General features: G+C 32.3%; 1 protein-coding gene across 1 annotated transcript; it reads right to left on the reverse strand.

Moving 5' to 3' along the window:
• Nucleotides 1-784: 784 nt before the first annotated feature.
• Nucleotides 785-21839, reverse strand: Mct1 (Monocarboxylate transporter 1). The gene is made up of 6 exons (XM_068765498.1): nucleotides 21298-21839; nucleotides 4662-4781; nucleotides 2762-2986; nucleotides 1652-2437; nucleotides 1367-1567; nucleotides 785-1049 (listed from the first exon to the last, which is right to left on the reverse strand). Exons 1-6 carry the CDS (start codon nucleotides 21443-21445, stop codon nucleotides 892-894), a joined length of 1638 nt encoding a protein of 545 aa, XP_068621599.1. The 5' UTR covers nucleotides 21446-21839; the 3' UTR covers nucleotides 785-891.
• Between the last annotated feature and the right edge of the window lie 832 nt (nucleotides 21840-22671).

The following is a 22671-nucleotide window of genomic DNA, read 5'->3' on the forward strand; positions in this document are numbered from 1 at the left end:
AAAGCCAAGTATTCAGTAAAATCATATAAGCTGTACGTAACGCACGTATCACACAGCTTTTGGTTTGTTTAATAAAACTCAATTTCTAAATATACCACTTTATGTAAGAGATATACATTAAATAAATGTTAACTTTTTACTTAATTATATTATTTCATTAATAAAGGATCTATTCTTGTATATTCTTATTAAAGATTACTTTAAAAAAATCACGTATAAATGCGTAAAGTGTTTTACTAAATAAATATCGATGTAAGGTTATGATTTACAAAAGTAGAGCTTGCAAGCGGGTGATTCGACATTATTATTGAATAGTGTAAATGGTTGAAAGATCGGTACAAAAAATGTTAATAATATTTAACAACAGTCATTGTGCTTTTCGATGGAACATCCAGTTTTGTGGCATTGCTTTTATTTTTTAAACGAATCGACTAGACAAATAGTTAACATTTTTAAGTTTATTTATATTATTTTAAATATATCACGTTTAGTACAATATACATCTTTTAAGAGTAAGTAAGTATATTTAGCATGGTGTATAATTATTCAATCTGCATTTCATTATGATCACCTAAATATAATTTACTGAAAAAAATTCAGTTTCCACATTTCTCTTCACAACTGCTTGTCACAGACACTCTCTACATTATCTTTGGAATGAGTATAATGATTATGTTGAAAGAGTTTAGCACATTCATCATCGTCGGCGTCACGATTCTCATCATAATCGTAGATTTCCTCACAAAAATATTCATCGGAATTTCTTACAACTGTAGTAGTATATACCCTGTTACTATAGGTATCCTCTGTGGATCCTGTGTAAGACGGCGTAGAGGGACTGTGGAACACGATTATTGGATAGTCGTATTTGGTCCCTCCGACAGGATCCTGCTATATTTCCTCCAAAACAGTTTCTTGGTTCCATCTTCTCCTGTTATTACCTTTTTCTAGTACTGGGATTAGGAATAGAATAAGTCCACTCAGCGATATTGCCCCGCCTGCTACATAAAAGCCCGGCGCATACGACTGGAGTTCGTCATACAGCCAACCTGAAAATATTAAATAAATCATTTAAATAATATTCAACGATGCGAAGAATTTACAAAAGCAACTTGCCTATAATATCTTTAAGATTAGAGAAATCGATTGTTAGTTTACTAAGCGCATATATACGTATAGAGATGGTTCTTTATGTATTATCACTGTACTGGAAACGATAATTTTATGTTTTCATCTACTGTCATTCCTTGTAATATTATTTACATTGACAACATTTTATTACCGCTCTACAATTACTATTATTTTATAGTTAGTTTATACTATTTCTATAAACCGTTAATACTCGGAGTAAGGTTGGATGTCTTACCCGCAAAAGGCGGTCCAATTAATGATGCAATTCCTTGAAATAACAATAGGAGTCCAAAGGCATTAGTTAATTTTTCGATGCCTAACAAGTCAACTAACACCACTGATGTCAATCCTACGTAAGCACCAATAGTGAAGCCAAACGTTGTCGCGTACAATGCCAGTCCCCAAAACTCCCAGCACGCCATCGCCAATGCCGTGCCTGTAAAATAAAATATACAAATTATTATCGAAATAGATACTTATATGGTACATGAACCCAAGTAACATTAATGAATATACTTACTAATGCCAGAGATGGTGAGACACAAGTTGTAAGCCAATAATCGATTTACCCATGGCTTATCGCTGATAAACCCAAGAATGATTCTTCCAATTAGGTTCGATGCTCCTATTATAGATATTAGGTAAGCTGAGTTGGTTACGCCTAACTGTTCACTCATAGGAACCGTGTATACATATGGGATATAAAAACCTATGCTAGTTAAAAAGTTAGAAAGTGAAAATATAATAAATATAGGATCAATCAGTAGAGACAAGTCTAGCATTTGCGATAAAGCGGCCTTTGATTCCTCTGAACACGGTAACCACCCACATCGCTGTACAGTTTTCTCTGGTGATTCTCTTAATTGAACTCTCTCTGGAGAAGTTCCTCTAAATTTAGCGAGACTTGTGACACTTCCCTGGTACAGAACATCTGGCCGCAGCATTATGCCACTACCGTGCCGCGAGCTAGATTGATGCCTTAAATCGTTAGGTTTGTTTAAGGCTGGCTGGGATAAGGTGAGTCTTGCGACGTCACCTTCATCGATTTTCCCATTTGCTCTTGCAACATTCTGAGAACTTAGCGACCGTTTCAGAGGAGATTTTTTTGATTTAATTAACATAGGTTCCGAGGCTGGTGTTTTAGGGGGTTCAGGAACCGCTTTGAACATCAGCCCTAAGGGCACACAATTAAGAATAAGAGCTCCGATAATAGCCATCGCGCCGCGCCAGCCGTAATTCGAGATTAGTGACGTGGTTATCGGTGCAAATAAGAAAGTTCCCAGACCAGATCCGCAAACCGCAATACCTGAAATTGAAAATTAATGGCATTTAGATAAATTAATTGGTACAATTATTTGCATTGATTGTTAATACATAAAGGATGAGTATTTTTTTAAATATATAATTTTCATTATTATTTTTATTAGTTTCGGGACCTCTGACACTTGCCATCTTAATCACAAGGCGGCAAACTTGAATAGGGTGAAAATGAAATGGTTTCGACAGACTGTAATAGGCATACATACATAAGACTTGGAAATTGTAATAAGTGGATGAACGTTAAATGCATTTCCCCTCGATTGTATTAGAAAACTAAATAAATAATTCATTAATTATAACGATGTTTTACCTGTTGCTAGACTTCTATACCGCTCAAACCATACGGTCACGCTGACAATTGCTGGCAAATAGATGAGACCGAAGCCAAATCCAGTTCCGACACCGATAGTGAAGATGAGTGTAAGTACGTTGTCAGCGAAAGCGGATGCGATTACACAGGCAGCCGACAGCAAGGCCCCGACTATCGTCACTCTTTGACATCCCCAACGATTCACGAACGAACTAGATATTGGACCTGAAAATAAAAATAAACTTCTGTTAATAATTTAAATATATCTAGAAATGTTATTATTTTTATAGTATAAACTAAGTCCAGAACGGATGGCCGTTGGGACCTTAAGTTTCTGGAGTCGAAACCGCGGACCGACAAGAGGCTCAACGCAAGCCGCTTCCATTCATGTGTGGGAAGCCTGCGTCCAGCTGTGGACGTCCTATAGCTGATTATGGAAAACAAGTCCTTTTTATACGTTCATTTCTCGGTTATCGAAATAATTACTAGCCTTCCTATCCACTATCCATACTATATAATAATATGTTAAACAATAAACACAACATAGTGTTATTTAATTAAATTATGCAGAACTGTGGTCAGGTAATCTGACCGCAACAAGAATGACGTTATAACACGTTGTGTGGTTTATTAATTGATTAAATAGATAGTTAGATGAGCTACTGCGGATGTCCTAAATTTCCCTCCTTATTACAATTTGATTTCTTATTTACATCACATAGTTAAAAAGGGAGTACACCTAGGTACATTACTATAGTCGAGCTCTTCCAAGTTAACTTTATTTAACTGGGTACGTAAAATTGTGCATTAAATCAAATGGTATTAATATTATATGTTTTGTTGCTTTAAGTTGAAGTATGTGTGTGTGTTATTGTATTTTGGTTTTTTAGTTACAGTGCACGACCACTATGACTTTACTACTAGTGAACAAGATGTAGGGTATGTATACATAGTTGATGTAAACTAACTGACAAATACATTGCAAGGTAGTTATATATAACGATCTTGAAAGAAATTCTCTGTTAAAATGAGTTATTATGTATTTTAGTAAAATTAAGATTCATTAAAATCACATCAATCACAGCTCTCAACGCAAGCGGTAGAACAAATATTAACAAAGTAATAAAATGAAGGGTGACAGAGTTTTCAGAGATAATATTTAAAAAGACGAAAAAGCTAAAAATAACAGCAAAGAATCTTCGGCTTTTGAAGTTTTAAAAATTAGGGTAATAATAAACATGAATTACCTTAATTTAAAATAATAGATCACCTTATAGTATTCATTAAACCTGGCCTGATTCGTAAGAATTGCATTCTTGCTATTAATGATAACATACCATATTATTCGGACTATATTATAAGAGACACTTACTTTCATTCAAAGGGTGAAGACATATTTTGTAAGTGTTCTATTATAACGATAAAGTTCAATAAATCATCCCTTTATGAATAGTGACATCAACGAGACGAGGGGTAGTACCGAGAGTAAAGACGCTGATTTTTTATATAGTGTGACTTTTACATTTTACAACTTTTTCTTTCGTTGATTTTCAGCCTTTGCTTACATTGGCTATAGAATATTAAAGGACATCTTGTTGTGTATATAAAATTTTAAGATTTATATGTGTCCAATTTCGTATTAATTTTGTTCAGGTCTCTTTGAAATCATATATTTAGTAAATCTTCTGGCTATATTTTATACTTGGAATTGAAGTGGAAGTAAATTATTAGTATCAATATAATAACTTGCTCAAAATTCGAATCGTTCAAAGTTCAAGATTAGAAGCAGATCCATAAATATAAAGTTGCATTGTTTATTCTTGAAGAATAAGAAACCCTAATGTTAAATTTAAAATATTATTATACAGGTATAAGCAAACAAGTTTTATTTAACACGTACCTGAGCTTAATGTGACACCGACAAGGATAGATACGATCCAAGCGGTCTTGCCTTTGCCCTCATCGAAGTAGGTCAGGAACTCTGCATAGAATACTCCGAACGAATACGTCATGCCATCAGCTGAAATTTAAGAAAGCCAAAATTAATTCACAATTAAGTACTTAAAATCTTTTAAAATGTCATATTACTGTTACAGTGCACAAATAATTTATAGATATGATGTCATTTTTAGTTTAGAATAAAATATAAAGAAATCCGCTTCCAATTCTTCGGCATGTCAATTCTGAACTGTGATTTAACAGAATATCATCAACAAATATTTCAAATGATTTTTGTTTTAAAAATTAAACCTGGTTTTATTATTATTACACTACTCTGGGTCGAAGTAACAAGATGTCATTATCACTTGTCAATTATGTGACAAAATTCGATATAACTAATCTATTTAACTATTGTTAAGAGATGTCGATTTATCTGTCGGTACTTTATCGCGAATGTGACAGTCCTGTAACGAAGTAGGCTAACATGATAGCACTACACCAAGGTAACAATGCTATATCAATAGTAACAGGCAGTAGTAGGTGACACGTGCCGACAGACAATAGACTCGAGCTATTTCACAGGAACAAAAGACTGTCAGCGTCAAAGGCTTGTTGAGACAAGAAATAAAATAGCGTTTGAGCATAGCTAATTGGCCGGCTCTGATTTACAACAATATTTCAGGAAAAGTTGTTACAAAAAGTTAACCTCCTTGCAGGATAGGAGAGAAAAGAAAAGATTTTTACTGGTCGATCCATACAATGATTGAAGGTGTTAAGAAGAATTATTCGACTGAATCTATTTAATATCAAATGAACATCTTGTTTGTAGTCTTCGCTTCAGTTTATTTATGCCCATTGCAAGGCATAGTAATAAAAGGATAATAATAGGTCTCTTCCATAGATACCTATATAGTAACGCCACGCTTGGCGAGCGGATTGGCGATCGCAGTGTGTATTACAGTACGAACAGGACGCTGCTGTCCAAATATGGCAATCTTATATAATTGATGTACAAAATGTGAATTGTATAGGATTGTATCCCGGAAATCGAACCCGCATCGTATGATCTCGAGTCTGAGCCCTCTACCGCTGAGCTACCACTGCTAACGACTGTTTCTAGTCACTTATTAAAATACCTTTAAAAATTAATTTCTAATTGATATTGTTATCGATTTTGTTATTACGTATCAAAAACCTATCGATGTTAATGTTAACAAATCATTCTATTTGCTACTTCTTATAATACTTGATAAATATGTGTTATGGAGCAGTACAACTATTGTAGAGGAGTAGAGGTACTCTCTGAAGGGAAAGTAATAAAAATGACTACGTAAGTTGTAGCAAAAAATGTATTTACTTTTACAAACTACAAAGATTTTTTTACCAATAAATAAAAATAATAAATAAGTATCGCTTAACATGTTTCTCTAATTTATATGGAAGCCTGTCAAATCTGCAAGCATTCCTTAAACATTAAATATAGAAATAATTTTAAAAAATGTGGTCAAGACATTTGCTACGTGTTATTTTGTTAAGCTTTAGTCGTGTCTGGTGAGTTGATATGTTTGGAAATAGCTTACGACTCATTTTTTTTTTGTCAACTAATTATTTCCTGGTATTAAAAACATTAAATTTATAAACAAACAATATATATATATAATAGTATAATTAAAAATAAAGCAAAATTTTATTAATGCAGGTAAACAGCTATTATTAAATAAATAAACATTTGAATAAATATACGATACGAATAATGCATTATGTAACTATTAAATTTTGTTTATTATATTGATATTGTGCAAAACGTATTTACATTTCTAGCGATGTTGGCATATCTCAATACGGTGATTAAAGCCGTATTAGCAGTCGATCAATCTGATTAAGTACAAGATAAGACTTAGATTGTCTCTCACAATCAGGCATCACTGACTAAATAATTTTGTTCATTAGAATTTAACACGAGTTCCTCAAAAAGATTATGTGTATGACAAGGATTTAGATCTTCTTTACATAAGTGTTCCGATGCTTACAATATTTGAATATGAATTAACAAAATATGTTGTCGAAGCTGTCTTTGAGTTGAGTAGTAAATATATTTAGCTATTATTATTTCATGTACAATATGTACATTAGTTTCTCCAAAATTTTATTATTTATGTATTTATTATTATAATTTTTCACTGTTATTGTAAATGTTTTGTGTAATATTATCTATATAAGCAGTTAGTAATACCTTAACTCTAGAGCGTACTTTTTTCCTTAAGTGTAAACTTTGAATTGACCTTCCGCTACTATTATATTATTAATATATAAACAGGTACTAAATGTAAGTCATACATGATCAATAAAATGATTTTTTTTTAAAATTCTAAATTCCTAAGAGAAGCAACTCACAGACTATACCACGGCCACGGAGAGGACTATGCTCGGGATTTCTCTACGAGATCGAATCAGGACGAAGAGATCCATGAAGGAAAGAAAGTTTAAGGGGCAGCGAGTAAGCTGTGTAGGGCAGTACATAGCGCGCAGATGCCAGTTCTGGAATCCACGGGTTGGCAAGCACAGCGTACGACGTTTACCCAAAAAGGGAATAAACATCTAATGGATACAGGCGTTATTTTGCGGAAGTCCATCCTAAGTAAGAAAAGGACCAAAATATAGCTACTTCCGCCAATGCAGTAGTAGTCGTGCAATAAAGTGTACCGCCTGCCAGCCCGCTGATAAATGCTATATAATGCAAAATAAAAGGATCAAGAGATGTAAATACACAATTTTATAGTATTTTAAATATTACAATGCTAGATTTTAATTCGGCTTCCAAGTCATAACTTAAAACAATCAAGGTTGTATGAAAAATAAAGTACTTAAATCAAGCGTTGGATACTTTGATTTGTAGGCCATACGGCAATTACACTATTTATTTTTAATTTCATATTCGATTCAATTATCGATTAATAAACGCTCACAACCGTGTCTTTACTAACGTTAAAGTCATTGTTTAACAATCGAGTTCAAAATATAAATTGGTATTCAAGTTATATCATTGGATTACTACTATCAATAAACCTGAATTAGCAATAGTTAAATAAGATAAACTAAGTTAAAATAACACCAATGTCACAAGTAAATCGACTGTAACGCTCTAGAATCACAAAATATTTCATTCCTATTTTTATAAATCAATAATTATAACATTTTTTTCAAGGTTACCAATCACGTGATGCCAGAAATCAGGCGGCGTGATTGGAAAAAAAATCTTTTTTACAGCATTTGAACATTATTTACTAGCTGTCCTGACTGACTTTGAACTGCGATAAGCTATAGGTCTGCCACATTCCAAAAGAAAAAAAAAACAATAAAACCGACATATGTATGTTATAAGACAAAATTGCATAATTTGTTATAAACAAATGCTAAAATTTTCCACAAGAACCTGCTATTTCTCTGATATATACATATAAATAATTAATAAATGTATAATATGTATGTGCAATGTATTCACATCAGTTCTGACCTTGATATTCATGTTACACTCAAGACATATGGATAAACTGCATTGTAAACAATTATTGAACTATACTCTCTGTAAATGTGTGCAAATGTAAACACCTTTGCTGACATAACTTGAAATATGATAAAATAAGTTATGTTTAATAATAAATGTTTCCTAGGAAGAATATATTATATCCGTGTTACTTTCAGAGAGATGTAGCAAAGTGTCACATACTTTTATAATTGGTTTTTGTTTTTCAAAACACAAATGTGGTAAACATGATCAATACAAGAATTAAAAATAAACAAGTAAGCTTAAATTTTGTCTTCAAAATCTTTACAAATCCTTCATGAGTGTGAGTGTACTATAGAATGGATAATAAATAAAGTTCTACAATAAATGTTATCCTTTGTTTCGTTGTTTTAAATCTAAAATGAAATGTACAATTTTGAATCTTATTAAAACATTTAAGAGTTTATTGTTGTTTGTTGGTTGAGCGAAATAAGTGGAATTTGGTTTGTTTACACATTTAAGCTATAATCAATTAAGCTGATTTTTCTTCGATCTTTTTTTAATTTCACTAGTTTGAGGATTGTTATTGTAAACTTTCTTTGAGGCAGTCTCATAAAAAAATAAAAAAATTGGAGTAAAGTTGAATGACGTCAATGGCCAAGGGATATCCCTAAAGCGACTGATCAGTTGTGGGGGGAAAGCTTAAGATATTCATAGCCGAAGCTGTTGCGTCGTCTCAGGTACAAACTAAATTTACATACGACCCATCACTTATCTGTAGTATACCGAAAAGTGAACAAAATTGAGCAGTTACGCAAGAATCATTACTCTTAAAAAATCCGTCGATGACTAACGCGCGATTCTCTCTCGACCACTGCAACATCGTGACTGAGAAATCCGCACGGTTAGTGATTCAAATATCACCCTCTCGTTTATTGCTTTTTGAAAAAAGTACCTATATGTACCGGATGATTGGTATTAGTCGTACAAACTTTAAATGGGTAAACGTTTAGTTTATTTGTCAGCAAGAAGTTTTAAAGCTTTTATACCTATTTTTCATCATTATGTATAGAGGGATCACTCTAGTAGATATTACATTATTTATTTTCTGGCTGTACAGAATTTGTAGGAACATAGTAAACAATTATTGAATTTAAGATGTAGGAATCTGAACAGTGAAAAGTTTTTTCTAACTGTATTATTGTTACATCATTTCTTATAATTAAAACAGCTAAAACAATGAACTGTTTCGAGTTTTTGAATGAAGTCTCTGTTCCTCAGATTTAAAATAAAACGATAACATTACGGCAGTTTAATGGTAAATTATGAATCACAGTACATTGCTTTCTATGAGGCAACACATACGTCCAGTGTCAAGACTGTGTCCTACAGTTAAATGATAACAGAGATAACAAGCGTGAGGTCCCGATGTCAAAGCAATGACGTTTATATATAGCAAAAATATTATTGACTTTCATTGTTGATAAGTTGACGCCAATAAGACGCCGACCATAAACCATAATAAGACGCCAACCATAAACATATACACATATTTGTCAAAGTCCAATAAAATATTAAGTAATTTTCGAAAATTAAAACTTTATGAATATCAATAATTGTTTTTATAGTACATGTTTGTAAAAAAATTTAGTTTAAAGTATTATATTTAATAATTAGCACCCAATCCCTAATGATAATAAATGTAAATAAAGAATTAATGGTATTTGTATGATTAAGACCTAAGTAGTAAGAATCTTATATCATTCACATTTTGTGAATTAATTGTATAGAATTGCCACTGCTTAAAAGTTTCCAGAAGGTTATCAGGAGCGTCCTCTGCATACCTTAATACCATACTGAAATCGCCAATCCACAAGCGAAGCGTGATGGTTATGGTATATCCCCCCATAGGTATCTTTGGGTGAGGCTTATGTCTTGCAGTTGGTGTGAAGAGAGAGTAAAGGGTAAATCATCACCGCTTAGAGTCTGCTAGAGTTTTTGTTCCGCGAGAGATTTGAATGTGTAGATGAAAGTTTTATATTTAGGTGACTATCTTTTTTATTATCGGGATAGTAAAAAAGATAGGTAGCAATCACTCCATGGCGTTAATATTGTATATTCTAGTAATAAAGCATGAAAATACATAGCCGGCATTCCTTATCGGTTTGTGACATTTTGTAAAAGCGCATACTTTTATAACAATGATAAAAAGTCATGCCATATTTGAAATTGAATAATGTCATTTGCTGTAATTCTTCAAGATTACAAAAGTAGCTCGTGTAGATTATTAACAAATAATAATAGATAGCATTTTATATATTTCATATTTAAATAAATACGTATGTATGTATTCATATGTACATATTTTTATGGCTGAAAAGAGAGAAGATATGTATGGTTATAGACAAATCCATCTATGGATATATATATATATATATATATATATAAATATTTATATATATGTAGGATCATATAAATTGAAGCTTGATTTTTTTAAAGAATTTTTTTTTTTTATATCATTTGTTGTTTAAGTAAATAATGGAAACAACATCCCCCTTTTTCGATATCTCGACTCATTGTTACAAAATTAACAAATGGCAATAATTCGTTAGTTCCAAGAAAATGAAAAATCTTAATGTTTCATAGATTTTAAAGTAGATATATAAATATATTAATGAGCCGACTTTCAATTCTACAAAAAATTATTAAGTAATTTTATTTCACGGCTGAACTGATTAATTAAAAACTGGAAAAAAATAGTTGAACTGTTTTTGCGTTATGTATGGTGTAACGAAAACGTTTATATAGTTACACTGTGGTATTCATCTTACCAAATATTCAATATATATAGCCTTGTAACATATATATGCGTGCCCGGTGAATTTAATTTTAAATAAATTCATTGAATTTATTATTACACATATAATTATGTTAATCAATATCCGTATTAATAATGTAGTGAAAACGATTTACTAAGTAAAGACATCGTAATTAACAGCGAAGGCGTAGTTCGTGACCCACCCTGCGTAATGGTTACGTTAGCGCAGTGGACAAGCAGTTTACCCATCACAGCTAGAACGCCAAGAGTAATGGATTCCATTCTCGTAATATTTGTGTTTCATAGTAATTATTTTTCAGTATGCGTGTGTTTTAAGTCGGTTGATTGTATGTACAATTTACAATCTAAGTACATGTTAACATTGTACTAGTTTTTTAAAATCATATTATTTATTTTACTTTACTTTGAATAACAACGCATGTGACGTGATGTGTGTTTTAGTATATTGATTTCATCTGATGTAACACTTTGCCGGCTGGTAGTGCGATGATGGAAACATGTGAGTGACCACGTGCACTTGTAAATGCAATATCATTATAATTATAATATTTAACCATATCTGTAATTATAATAATGATATTTAACCAATTAGTTGGTTCATTGGTTAATAATTCAGTTCGTTATACAGGGTGTCCGGTAATGAATGGATAACCTTGAAATGTCTTATAGTACAACTTATGTCCGTTTTGAAAAAAATACGAAACATAATATATAACAAGTAGTACCTATGATATATTTTTTTTTGGTTTCAATTTGTTTAAAAATAGCTGTTTTCATGTATGATCAACTCCTGATGTGTTTTTATTAATCCCCAATGATCAGAGACAGTTCAATTTAAAAAATGTTCCCATATTACAAATTTTGTTACTTAGTCAAATTTTCTCCTTTTCTACATTAATGGCAATAAGTCACTATTTATGGAAGATACATTTATGAATTATACCATTATAAAATCTACATGAAACCGACATTATTTTAAAATTATTGGCCACCCATACATTCATATATTTTTTTCATACCCAAGAGGTTTGAACTTCGCTTAAATAATATTTTTTGCATGTTTTTCAGAAATAAATTAATTTGCGAATTTTTTAAATAAAAACTGCAAAAGCTATTCATACTGTTAACTTTTTATCTATTAGCACAGTTAGTGTATAATAATAAAATAACAAAAAACCAATAGAAATCATTCATTTTTGGTCATAGTGTTCAAGACAGTAAAATAAGATAGAAAAAAATCGACTTTTCTTTAAAAAAAATATATTAAAGAGACTACTTGTGATATATTATGTTTCGTATTTTTTTTTAAAACGGACATAGGTTGTACTATAAGACATTTCAAGGTTATCCATTCATTACCAGACACCCTGTATAGTTATCTTTATAAATTGGAAAAAAAGTACAATTTCTTAACGGTAAAACTGATACTAACTTAGCATTCACTACAGTATATTCTTAATAAACACCTTCACTTTGGAAATCACTTTACTGACCATAACGCTCTGTAATAAATTATATTCTCGGCTAGTTATTTGATTATTCTGAATTTAAGGTAACTGATAATAATTTGGTTATTACAATGACTAATATCAAAATAATACTCATGCATTTGTGTTATATTTAGTATACAGAGTGATTGGTTATAGGTGTAAAGGAGTGAAGCTCATTTTCAACAAAAAGCTTCAATGCTCATATACCTCTTAAATTAGTTTTGGTATTGAAATGCGACAGACTGATAACTCCAAGCTGTACATATTCTGGACAGACAGATGGTGAACAACAATTGATTATAAAATGTAGTAACCCGATGTTTAAGAACGCTTTTGTTAATGTTATCATTACATTGTTACTTCTGAAACTATTCATTCTAAGATTAACTTTTAAACATATAACTAATCACCATGTAAATATTAAAAAAGAAACAAATATAGCAGTCTTTCCTCTTCTCTTTCAGCCGAGTCCTACTGCAAGGCATAGGCCCCTCCCAAAGATCGCCACGATTACTGATAGTGCGCTGCTCGGATCCAGCGACTTCCCGTGAGCTTAACTATGTCGTCGTTCCACCCAGGGCGGTTGGAACCCACGCCACGTATATCGGTTTTGTCGTCTCTCGAGAACCTTTCGGTCTCAATGGTCATTGGTTTCACAAACGATATGCCCCGCCCACTGCCCTTTCAGACTAGCAATTCTTCGGCAGCCTATTGCAGATCATCTCATTTCTGGTTTAGTCTCGCGCTGTAACTTTGAGCATAGCTCTCTCCATTGTTCTTTGGCAGACCTTGAGCGTTCTTATAAGGCCTACCGTAAGCGACCATGTCGGATCCATAAGTTATCACCAGCAACATAGTGGTCAAAAACCTTCGTTTGCAGGCAATGCGGGATTTTGGACCGGAAGATATTTCGAAGCTTTCCCCACTAGGCAAAGTGGATCAGGACTTACAAAGCTGGACGGTTTATCCCGGGTGTATTTTGTAACAGTCACCAATTTCGAGTCTTGCATCTCCGACTATTACTTTATTTTTAACAAATATTCGTAAATCACTTTATCGCACTTGCCGCTGTATAAAACAAAATACTTTCTGGGTAAATTATTACTGTTCTCTTGTATTTTAGGATTTGGGACCTTAGATTTTATAATTTAGAACAAAAAAATAATAGTTAGACGTATGTATGTTGTGTGTAATATATGCCATAAATCTCTATTTGAATTCTATTCGTAAATTGTCCTTGTCAAATATCTGTATCGAGATGAATATCCATCAATTGAAAACTCAATTGTGGTTTATGTAAGCACATTACTGTATTCCTAATTCAACGTAAACATTAATTTGATCGCCAGCGCAGTATGTAGAAATTAAACACGCGCACGTGTTTGTTATATTGAATATAGAACATGTTGTATGCAAATATATAGAATAAGCATAAATTGATATGAACATGGAATTTGTAGTTTCCGTAACTGTTGCAATTATACGATGTAATTACAATGAAGTTATACAAACAATGTAACAATAACAAGTACACTTAGTGGGTGTTTCATTATCGATCGTAAACCACAGTAATGATTCATCTGTTCGCTGTGTGATGACGCATTCAGCAATTATCATCGACAGAGTTTTACAAAAGGTTGTTCAACAAATCAACTTGATAAATATTTAACATTTTTCTTTCAAAAATTACTATTGAAAATTCTATTACATACAGGATGCAATTATTTATATAGGTTGTAATGATAATCAGAGAAAAACAAGTAAAGCAGGTTCTATTTACAAAAGAAAACTTATCTCTCACTTAAAAAAATAAATCTATAATATAGAGTATATAAATTTAAATCAAAATTTGAAATAGATGTAATCTTTATACAATTTAATTTTTTATCTATCTTTTAGACTGCAATATATAAAATCATTAGCGCAATTTAAACAAATTCAACATTTGAAAGGAAAATATTGCAGTATGTTATTTTGTCAATACCAAAATTATATAGACGTAGCCGATCATTTAATTTACATATAATGATATAATGACACAAAATGAAATGTCCTACTATTGAAATATTGCCTTTGCCTTTTACCTGTATTCTTCAGTTAAACTCAAAAAAAAGTTTTGACAGGAATTTGAACCGTTTGCCTTTCGTACAAATATACGAGTACAGTTATAGAATTAAAGAAAAATAATTGTATGTTCCCTCTAAGATTTTGACAACAGTCTTGTTATTCGTACTGTTGCAACAATGAAAATACCGTGAAATATTAATAACGCTCTGTCTAAAAATCAGTTGCTTTATAAAGTTATAACTTGAAAATGGAAACCGTAACATAGTATATTATGAGATTAGTTTTTCGCTTCACTTCCCCACGCCAACGGTGATACGCATTTATTTCATATCGATGGAATAAGTCATAAATAAAATTATATGTGTAGCGAAGACAAAATTTGTCCTTGGATATTGCCTGATATTGTATATTTGTCGCTTCGTCATGACATAGGGCCATCGCCAAGCACCTCAGTTTCTGCTACGACTTTTTTTTCAGGCTGTTCTATTTTGTGAAAGTTTTAAGGAGCCGTGAACAGTGGTGTTAAAACACGCATAATTACGAGTAGGTTACCGTTCTTTGGTCCTTTTCCCTCCACATTGCCGACAATTATTAGATTCTTCAGATTATCCGAGAAACTCTGTGCTATGTAGCTTCGATAGAGTATTCTACGCAAGCAGATTTTGGATAGTCGAAACTTTTTTCTAAGCTCTTCGAGGATAGACAAATTAGTGCGGCTTGCTGTCCACGGAATTTTTTACATTCTACGCCAACTCCGCATCTCGAATGCGAGACGTAAGCTTCCAGGTTTCGCACGCATACAGAAATATGAAAAAACACGGGCACGTGTTAGTTTCAATTTGGTGCTTCTGTGGATTCCCCTGTTTCTCCATAATTTCTCCAAACTTTTCACTGTAACTTAAAGACACATGCGCCCTTCGTCTTCATCAACACAATCTCCACTAAATGTTATAAGTGAAAAATAATATTTCATGTAAACGCAGTAATTTTTTTATAAAGTTCGCTTCAAAATGTACGTATTTAATTAATATGCTAGATATACTTGATATACATATAAGTATGTACTTAATATACCGTTCTTAGTAGTTTTTCGTTCTTTTGTATAAAGAAAAGTATTTTAATCCTGTAGTCAGGGAAAACATTGGTGAGCAGACGTTATTGTGTACCGGTTTGTATGAGACCGTAGCTATATAAGCTCATAGAGATGGGATGAATCATTTTAATTCTAAAGAAGAAAATTCAAACTTGGTAGAGCGTGAAGAACCTAACTATACCTATGTACACCTAACTCCACCTGCTCTTTTTCTCTATTTGAGAACCTTCCTCCCTGATGGTTGCACGAGGGATGTGTTATGCCCACGGCGAGCAATCTGTTTTGTATGTTCTTGTATGGATCTCCTAATTTCTGATTCGACCTTGCAGTTCAGTTTCAGGCGAAGTCTTCCTTGCTATCTGGGCGATCTTGAGCTTTTTTATAAAGCCCATTGTAAACGACTACGTCTCATATCCATAAGTCATCACCAGCAACACACACTAGTGAATGACTTTGTCAGACACCTTAGGACCTCACTGCTATTGTAACAATAATTGATTAAAGATCAAAGCTTACATACAGTGTGTAAATAAATAATTCCAAAAGTGTAAGCCTACAAACAAATATTTAATTCCAATATCTAATGCTGCGATTCTACGCGAACGATGATTAAATAATGTAACGGTCTAGACCAAGGCTCTCGAGGGAGTTTTCATGCATAATTATTACAAAGCAGTATAAAGTAAGCGCCATCTTAGTCTACACCCTCACGGAGAAAGATTTATGAGAAAAAAAATCTTAATCAACAATCTTAACTACAATGAGCCGTCGTCCAGTTACACCACTGCGAATATTAAACTTGAATTGAAAATAAGTATTTAAAATACGTACAGAGTGGTAGGTTATTGAGGTAAAAGCTTTAAACATATCCAAATATCAATGGTTTCAGCAATAAGAAATAACCTAACGATAATATAGTTAAAAAACGTATTCGAAATTCAAGTTATTGGGCTTCCGCATTCAATTACAAATAATAAATTAATTATAGAATGATGACATTTTACCGATTGTTTGGAAATAGGTATAAGAGTATTAAAGCATTTTGCTGTCAAATACTTTTAAAGTTTTGAAACCTATAATAAATCACAAACAATAAAAACAATTTGTAATGTATTCATTAAGATGTTATAATTAACAAATTGTTAATATTAACAATAAAGGATCTAGAATATCTTTTATCAGAAAATAAACTCTTGGTGTGTTACTAATATAAAACAAATGTCTTAAAATTAAACAATAACCCATTTGTACTTGTCTCGCAAATTGAAACAGCTGCAGCGTACTGCGTCTTAGGCAGCGACGAGATATTTGTAGGATAAATATCTCGTCGCTGCTTAAGACCGACCTAGTGTTTACCAGCGAGTAGCAGATTGACTCTATTACGTGAAATAAAACTTCAACCAACGAGATACGTAAAGAATTTACAAAGTAGAATAAAAGTTTTACTTGACTCATTAAATCAAGCATAATTTTTAAAACAGGAATGAGACTTTTCATTACTGATTGATAGTTAACGTATTTGTCTATTTTAGGATAGTCAATATGACGTTTATTAAATGTTGCTACCATAAGGGGCGACCACACTGCGATTTATACATTTGTTAATAAGCATTCCTAAAATATTTATTGTACCGTAAATTAAGAAGAATTAGAGCATTTGCCTTGCATAAATATACTCATTATTTCGGTTATAGGAAATTCATTACTGGACATCGACCTCCCTTATTCATTTCCAAAAGGACGTGTTCCAGCGATTTATAATAAGAAAGGATTTATATTAAGCCGAGGGACCCCATAGCCGCTTGCCTTTCTTAAAATTTATCTAGACAAGAGTATAATTAAATGTAAAATTTTTATAGTGAGAGGTTCTTCATAAAAAAATTGTTGTCAGCTCATACAAAATGACGTTAATTAGTTTCTAGTATATTTGATTCTCGTGAGTCTAGAAAGTTAAATATGCAGAGGAAATTATATTGTAAATAAAGACTTTGCAAGTGATAAAGAGAGTTAAAAAAACAATTTTAGTGACAATAAAAGGTTTGTCGTAAAGAATGTTAATTTATGCATATATACATTAGCATTACTTGTTGACACAGCGTAAACGAAGTTTGATTAGACACAGTAAGATAAAATCTTTCGTGGAAATAAAAAAATACGTCTTACATCAAGTTCACCGGTTGGTAATTTTCCTTTACTTGGTTTACCCGTGACCAACGATAGAGCTGAATATTGTACCTAATGATCAACTTCTCCACGCAAGAGCTTAACAAAATACTTTATTTTAAACACAGTTGCTTTATTTATTGTTATATGTTATCTATATTTGCCTTTAGAGGCATTTATTGTGGTGTTAAGAAAGAGTTCATAAAGGAATGTTTTAATAGCTTTCAATCAGTAATGAAATAGATATAAATTAAACCGCTGAAAAATGGTCCATTAACAACATTTTTCTTATAATATGTAGTATTATTTTATTCTTGAAATAGACTTTGGCCCTTGATAATACAGTTACGTATTACCAAAAGTTTGTTAAACAAATTTATATATTTTTTATTTAAACCTTCTTCCAATAATTCTCGGACAGACTGTACAAAATTTATTTACTTATCGAAGTCGATTGAACAAAATAGCGAAGTGCGGGCAAGTAAATTATTAAAAAAAGATGTTTATTTTTAGTACATTTTTACTACTGCTTACATCCAGATTATCTATATTCAGAAAAAAAAACCGACATGTCAATATTTATTAAAAGTATAAACAAGGACTTATTTATTCATATTGTAATACAATTTGAATCATTTACAATGACAAATTCTGTCATAAAGAGCTATCCTAATAATGCCCTGTTTTATAAAAAAAAAACAGAATTATTATTAATAAATTGTGCTGTCCTTTAACTTAAAGTACATTGCTACGGTGGTATCTCAAGTGCCCTGAGTAGCCCACAGCAAACTCAGTATCATTACATTTACATTATTGTAAATAACAAATAAATGAAGTTAAATTATAAGGGTCTCCATGGTGAAAAAATTTCATGGTGACCGTTTCCGAACTCATTAAATCACCCCTGTTTTTGTAGTTTTTTAGATGACTGCAAGAGAGAATACAGAGTTCTAGTTTGTTGCCATCAAAGTGCGCAGACGATTAATTTTTCAATAAATATTTTTTTATAAAATAGTTAAGAACAGATTTGTAAAAATAACATTAATTTTAACATCGATAAACAGTTTATAAGTGAACTGCGTCAAGATGCCTATTAATATGCTATTAGTGTCGCAGTCACCTCGTTCCATATATTATCTTAGTTATGCAATTTGCCCATGCACCGATACAGCTTTATATGTCTATTTATTTGTGTGTTTACAGTAATAATTTGATATCTCTGCAATATCATAAAATAAATACGCGGTTTTCTTAGATGCTTTTACATAATATTTTGTGAGCCCTTAGTATTGTCATGCCAGTTATGTCTCTGTAGAACAAGGCCATTACGAATTAAGCAGTCGGAACAAATTCAGGCCAACGATTGATAGACTATTCGATGTCTACTGTACTAGATATTGGCGTTGAAAACGATAACCTTTTTTTTAATTTAAAGGGCACTAAAAAATTGACAAGTGTTTGTTATGTTAGTTAAACTGTTAAAAAGGAGATCACGGAAGTTTTTAATTTTAAATACAAGTAATATATTTATTTATGAATGCAATATCTGCAGCATAGAGTGAATTAAGGCGGTTTTGGACTATAGTTAAAATTGTAATCTCCAATTAATCTACAACAAGGTCATTGATTGAATTAAATAGTATGACTGCTGCTCGTTAATGCGGAAAGAAAACTTTGAAAAAGCATGACATACCCTTGGATCCACATACAATCTAAAGGAAATGCCTCATCGAACGATCCGCGCCGAGAACATATGCTAGATTAAGGCCTAACTTTTCTTTATAGGCCAGACTTGCCATCGCGGCTGCCGATCTTTTGATATACACAGATGGCAGCAGCATAGGTGACAAGGTGCATGTGGCGTTCTGCTGTGCGTGGCGTCACACAGTTGTTCTCTGAGAAATTCAAGTTTAGCAGGTTCTGCTCTGTATAGCAGACGAAGCAGTTAGCTATAGCGGAAGAAACAGTGTATGGGGCAGTCATACTACGATACTGTGATACTGAGCAAGTTACAGTCCGCCAAGTTCCAAGCTGTCGCAAGACCAAAAACCTTCCATCGCTAAGCGTTGATAGTAATAGAGAATATTATAAAAACAAGAGAATAAGGGATGAATATCAAGTTGTATTAAGTGAGGGTGCACGCGGGGATAAAGAGAAATGAGAGGGCAGATTAGCTGGCCAAGGATGCGGCCTTAAAGACGATCTGAGTACTCAGAGTGCCCCATTTCATTCGTCAAGCGATAGCTATGGCTGGATAACCTTGACGAATGAAATAGTAGGCATGAGGAAGATGCGACGGCTTCGACAAACAGAAAGTTCTTCCGGGACCCGGGGTCAGCCTATTGCGCGCTTTGTTCAGTAGTTTTGGTCCAAACCATCACGGGGCACGAGTGATTTGATGAGTACCTACATAAGTTTAAGCTCAAGGAGCTCTCGTGCGTCTGTGACCTCGCGGTGGACCAGACCATGGTGCACGTCGTTACCTGCTGTCTCTTATATGGAGAGTAGAGAGTAGATTACGTAATTGAACTGGGGGGAAAAATATTAATGGCAACGTCGTCTCCTTTGTGGTAGACGTAGATTTGATGCATTTTTTACAGTTTTGTATTAAGGGTATTAGCGGTGTAATAAAATACAACAAAACAGAGTTAGAGTAAGTACCTGGGAACCTGTGATATTGCAAGATACGAGAAATTTAACACTAAGAAGATTTTTAAAATAAAATTGCCTTGTATAAAAATTTGAAATAAATACTAAATAAGAAAATTGAGAAGTTATAAAATATAAAATTGCAAGAAATTGGTAAAGGATGGAGGGCGATACGTTAATGAAATGTAAATAAAGCTATGAAAGTGAGAATAAGAGATATTTTAAAAGAGGAAGTACGTAATACAAAACAATTTTGAAAAAAAAATTGTCAAAAAACTTCCTTTTTGAGGAGATAAGTGTTTCGGTTATGTCAACTATACAAATATGGTAAAAGAAACTATACAATAGTAGGCACATAAATGAGAACTTTTGTTACAAAGCCGCGTTCAGAAATAAAGCAACACATTTTTAAGTTTAAAATAAAAAAAGTAAAAGGTAAAATAGATGTTCGGCTTTAAATATATATACTACCGCCAATAAATTAAATTTTAGATAAAATTAGTAATCATCACACCAGTAAGTTGACTCGTTTGCACTTTCAAACCGTTGTTTAAATGTTGTACAACATTATCTTATTCGTTAAATATTTGTATCCTGATATTTGGTTTCCAAAACATTATCACATATATTTACTTTGCTAACCAATGCGAAATAAGATTGATTTTTCCTACTCGTTTTTAATTACAGTGGGAACTTTTATTTTATCGCTTATAATAAAAAATATATACGTGGAAAAGCTAAAACTATTACGATAGAAAACGGAAAGAGTAGTAATAAAATAGTACTTACTGATTATATGTATCATGAAGGAAGCAAAGACGACCACCCAACCCCAACCACCGTCAGGGGGCGGCGGAAGGCTCTGAGAGCCCTCTCTCGAGTCCTGTGCCTGCACGTTGTTCCCATTCTTCGAGCTCTTTGTCACGCCGTGAGACATGGTCGATTGTTTCACAAAATTCTTTGTTCACGCCTACTCTCTTATAAGCTCGTTTCTTCTCAGTAAGGCAGTAGATATGATTTATTTTAGCGTTTACCTTAAGATAATGTAAATCATTGTGCTATTTCTCGTACACTTTATATAGAATATTGTCGATAAGATATGTCCGTTACAATCTATACGTTAATAGTATTAAATATTTCAAATATTGTTTACAAAATCAGATTTGAAATAGAGGCACTTTGTTTTGAAAGTCTGTATGAATTATTTAGCTATGGAAAGATTGAACAGGGAAGCGCTGGTGTTCATGGAAGGGAATGTTTCATAAGATAAAGCGACCGATGTCGTCTCTTTTATTTTTATTCTCATCTGTTATCGCAGACCATTCTGTTGATACTATACTATAACCTAGCGTGTTTCTGACATTTTTTATCTGTTTGTTTCCGGTTAATGTTTACTTTCAGCTCGCAATTTCGTCACGATATCTGTAATTAAATTTTATAAATTATTAATTTATAGAAAGTTTATTACAAAATGAATAACAATAGAGGCTAATTTATGTAAAGAATAATCATAGTTGCTTATGAACTCAAACTATCGGACAATCTTGAAACTAACTGAAAGATTCATTTGAATCATATGGGTTAGCATCATTTATATGATTATATGTCATCTAATTGATTGTTCCGATTTTTTTAAATAAAATGAAAATATATAATGAATTGGTAATGATGGTATTTTTCTAGGGCTACTAATTAGACGAACATCGCAAGATATTCAGAGATTAGCTCTAGAATTTAACAATATCAAGCTTTATTAATGCTTTCTTGTGCAATGCTGCTGTTTCTAGGCAAACCAAACTAATCTCAAGTAACGCGCGCATTTTGATCGATCACCGATAAACATGTCGATGATACAGATAGCACCGTTTCATAGTTCAAGTGATTTGTTCGATAAAGATAATGAATTCGTTACTATGTTATACTCTGTTATGAGAACTATTCACATCCGTTACCAAGGTATTTATTAGAATTTAGAAGTTTTCAGGCTACTCAACAATATATTTATTTATGAAAATCACTTGTATGTTTAGTATAAAACTGTCATTATTAATTTATTCGCCCTTGATTATGTTTGTGTCAATAAAAATAAAACCGATTACAAAAGAGATTAAGAAAGAACACACTAAGAAAAAATTAAGTCTGTAGGAAGCATGGTATTGTCAA

The sequence above is a fragment of the Battus philenor genome, unplaced genomic scaffold, assembly GCF_028537555.1.
Source record: "Battus philenor isolate CCGP_79_NKW_IND1 unplaced genomic scaffold, ilBatPhil1.0.hap1 SCAF_2, whole genome shotgun sequence".
Classification (NCBI taxonomy): domain Eukaryota; kingdom Metazoa; phylum Arthropoda; class Insecta; order Lepidoptera; family Papilionidae; genus Battus; species Battus philenor.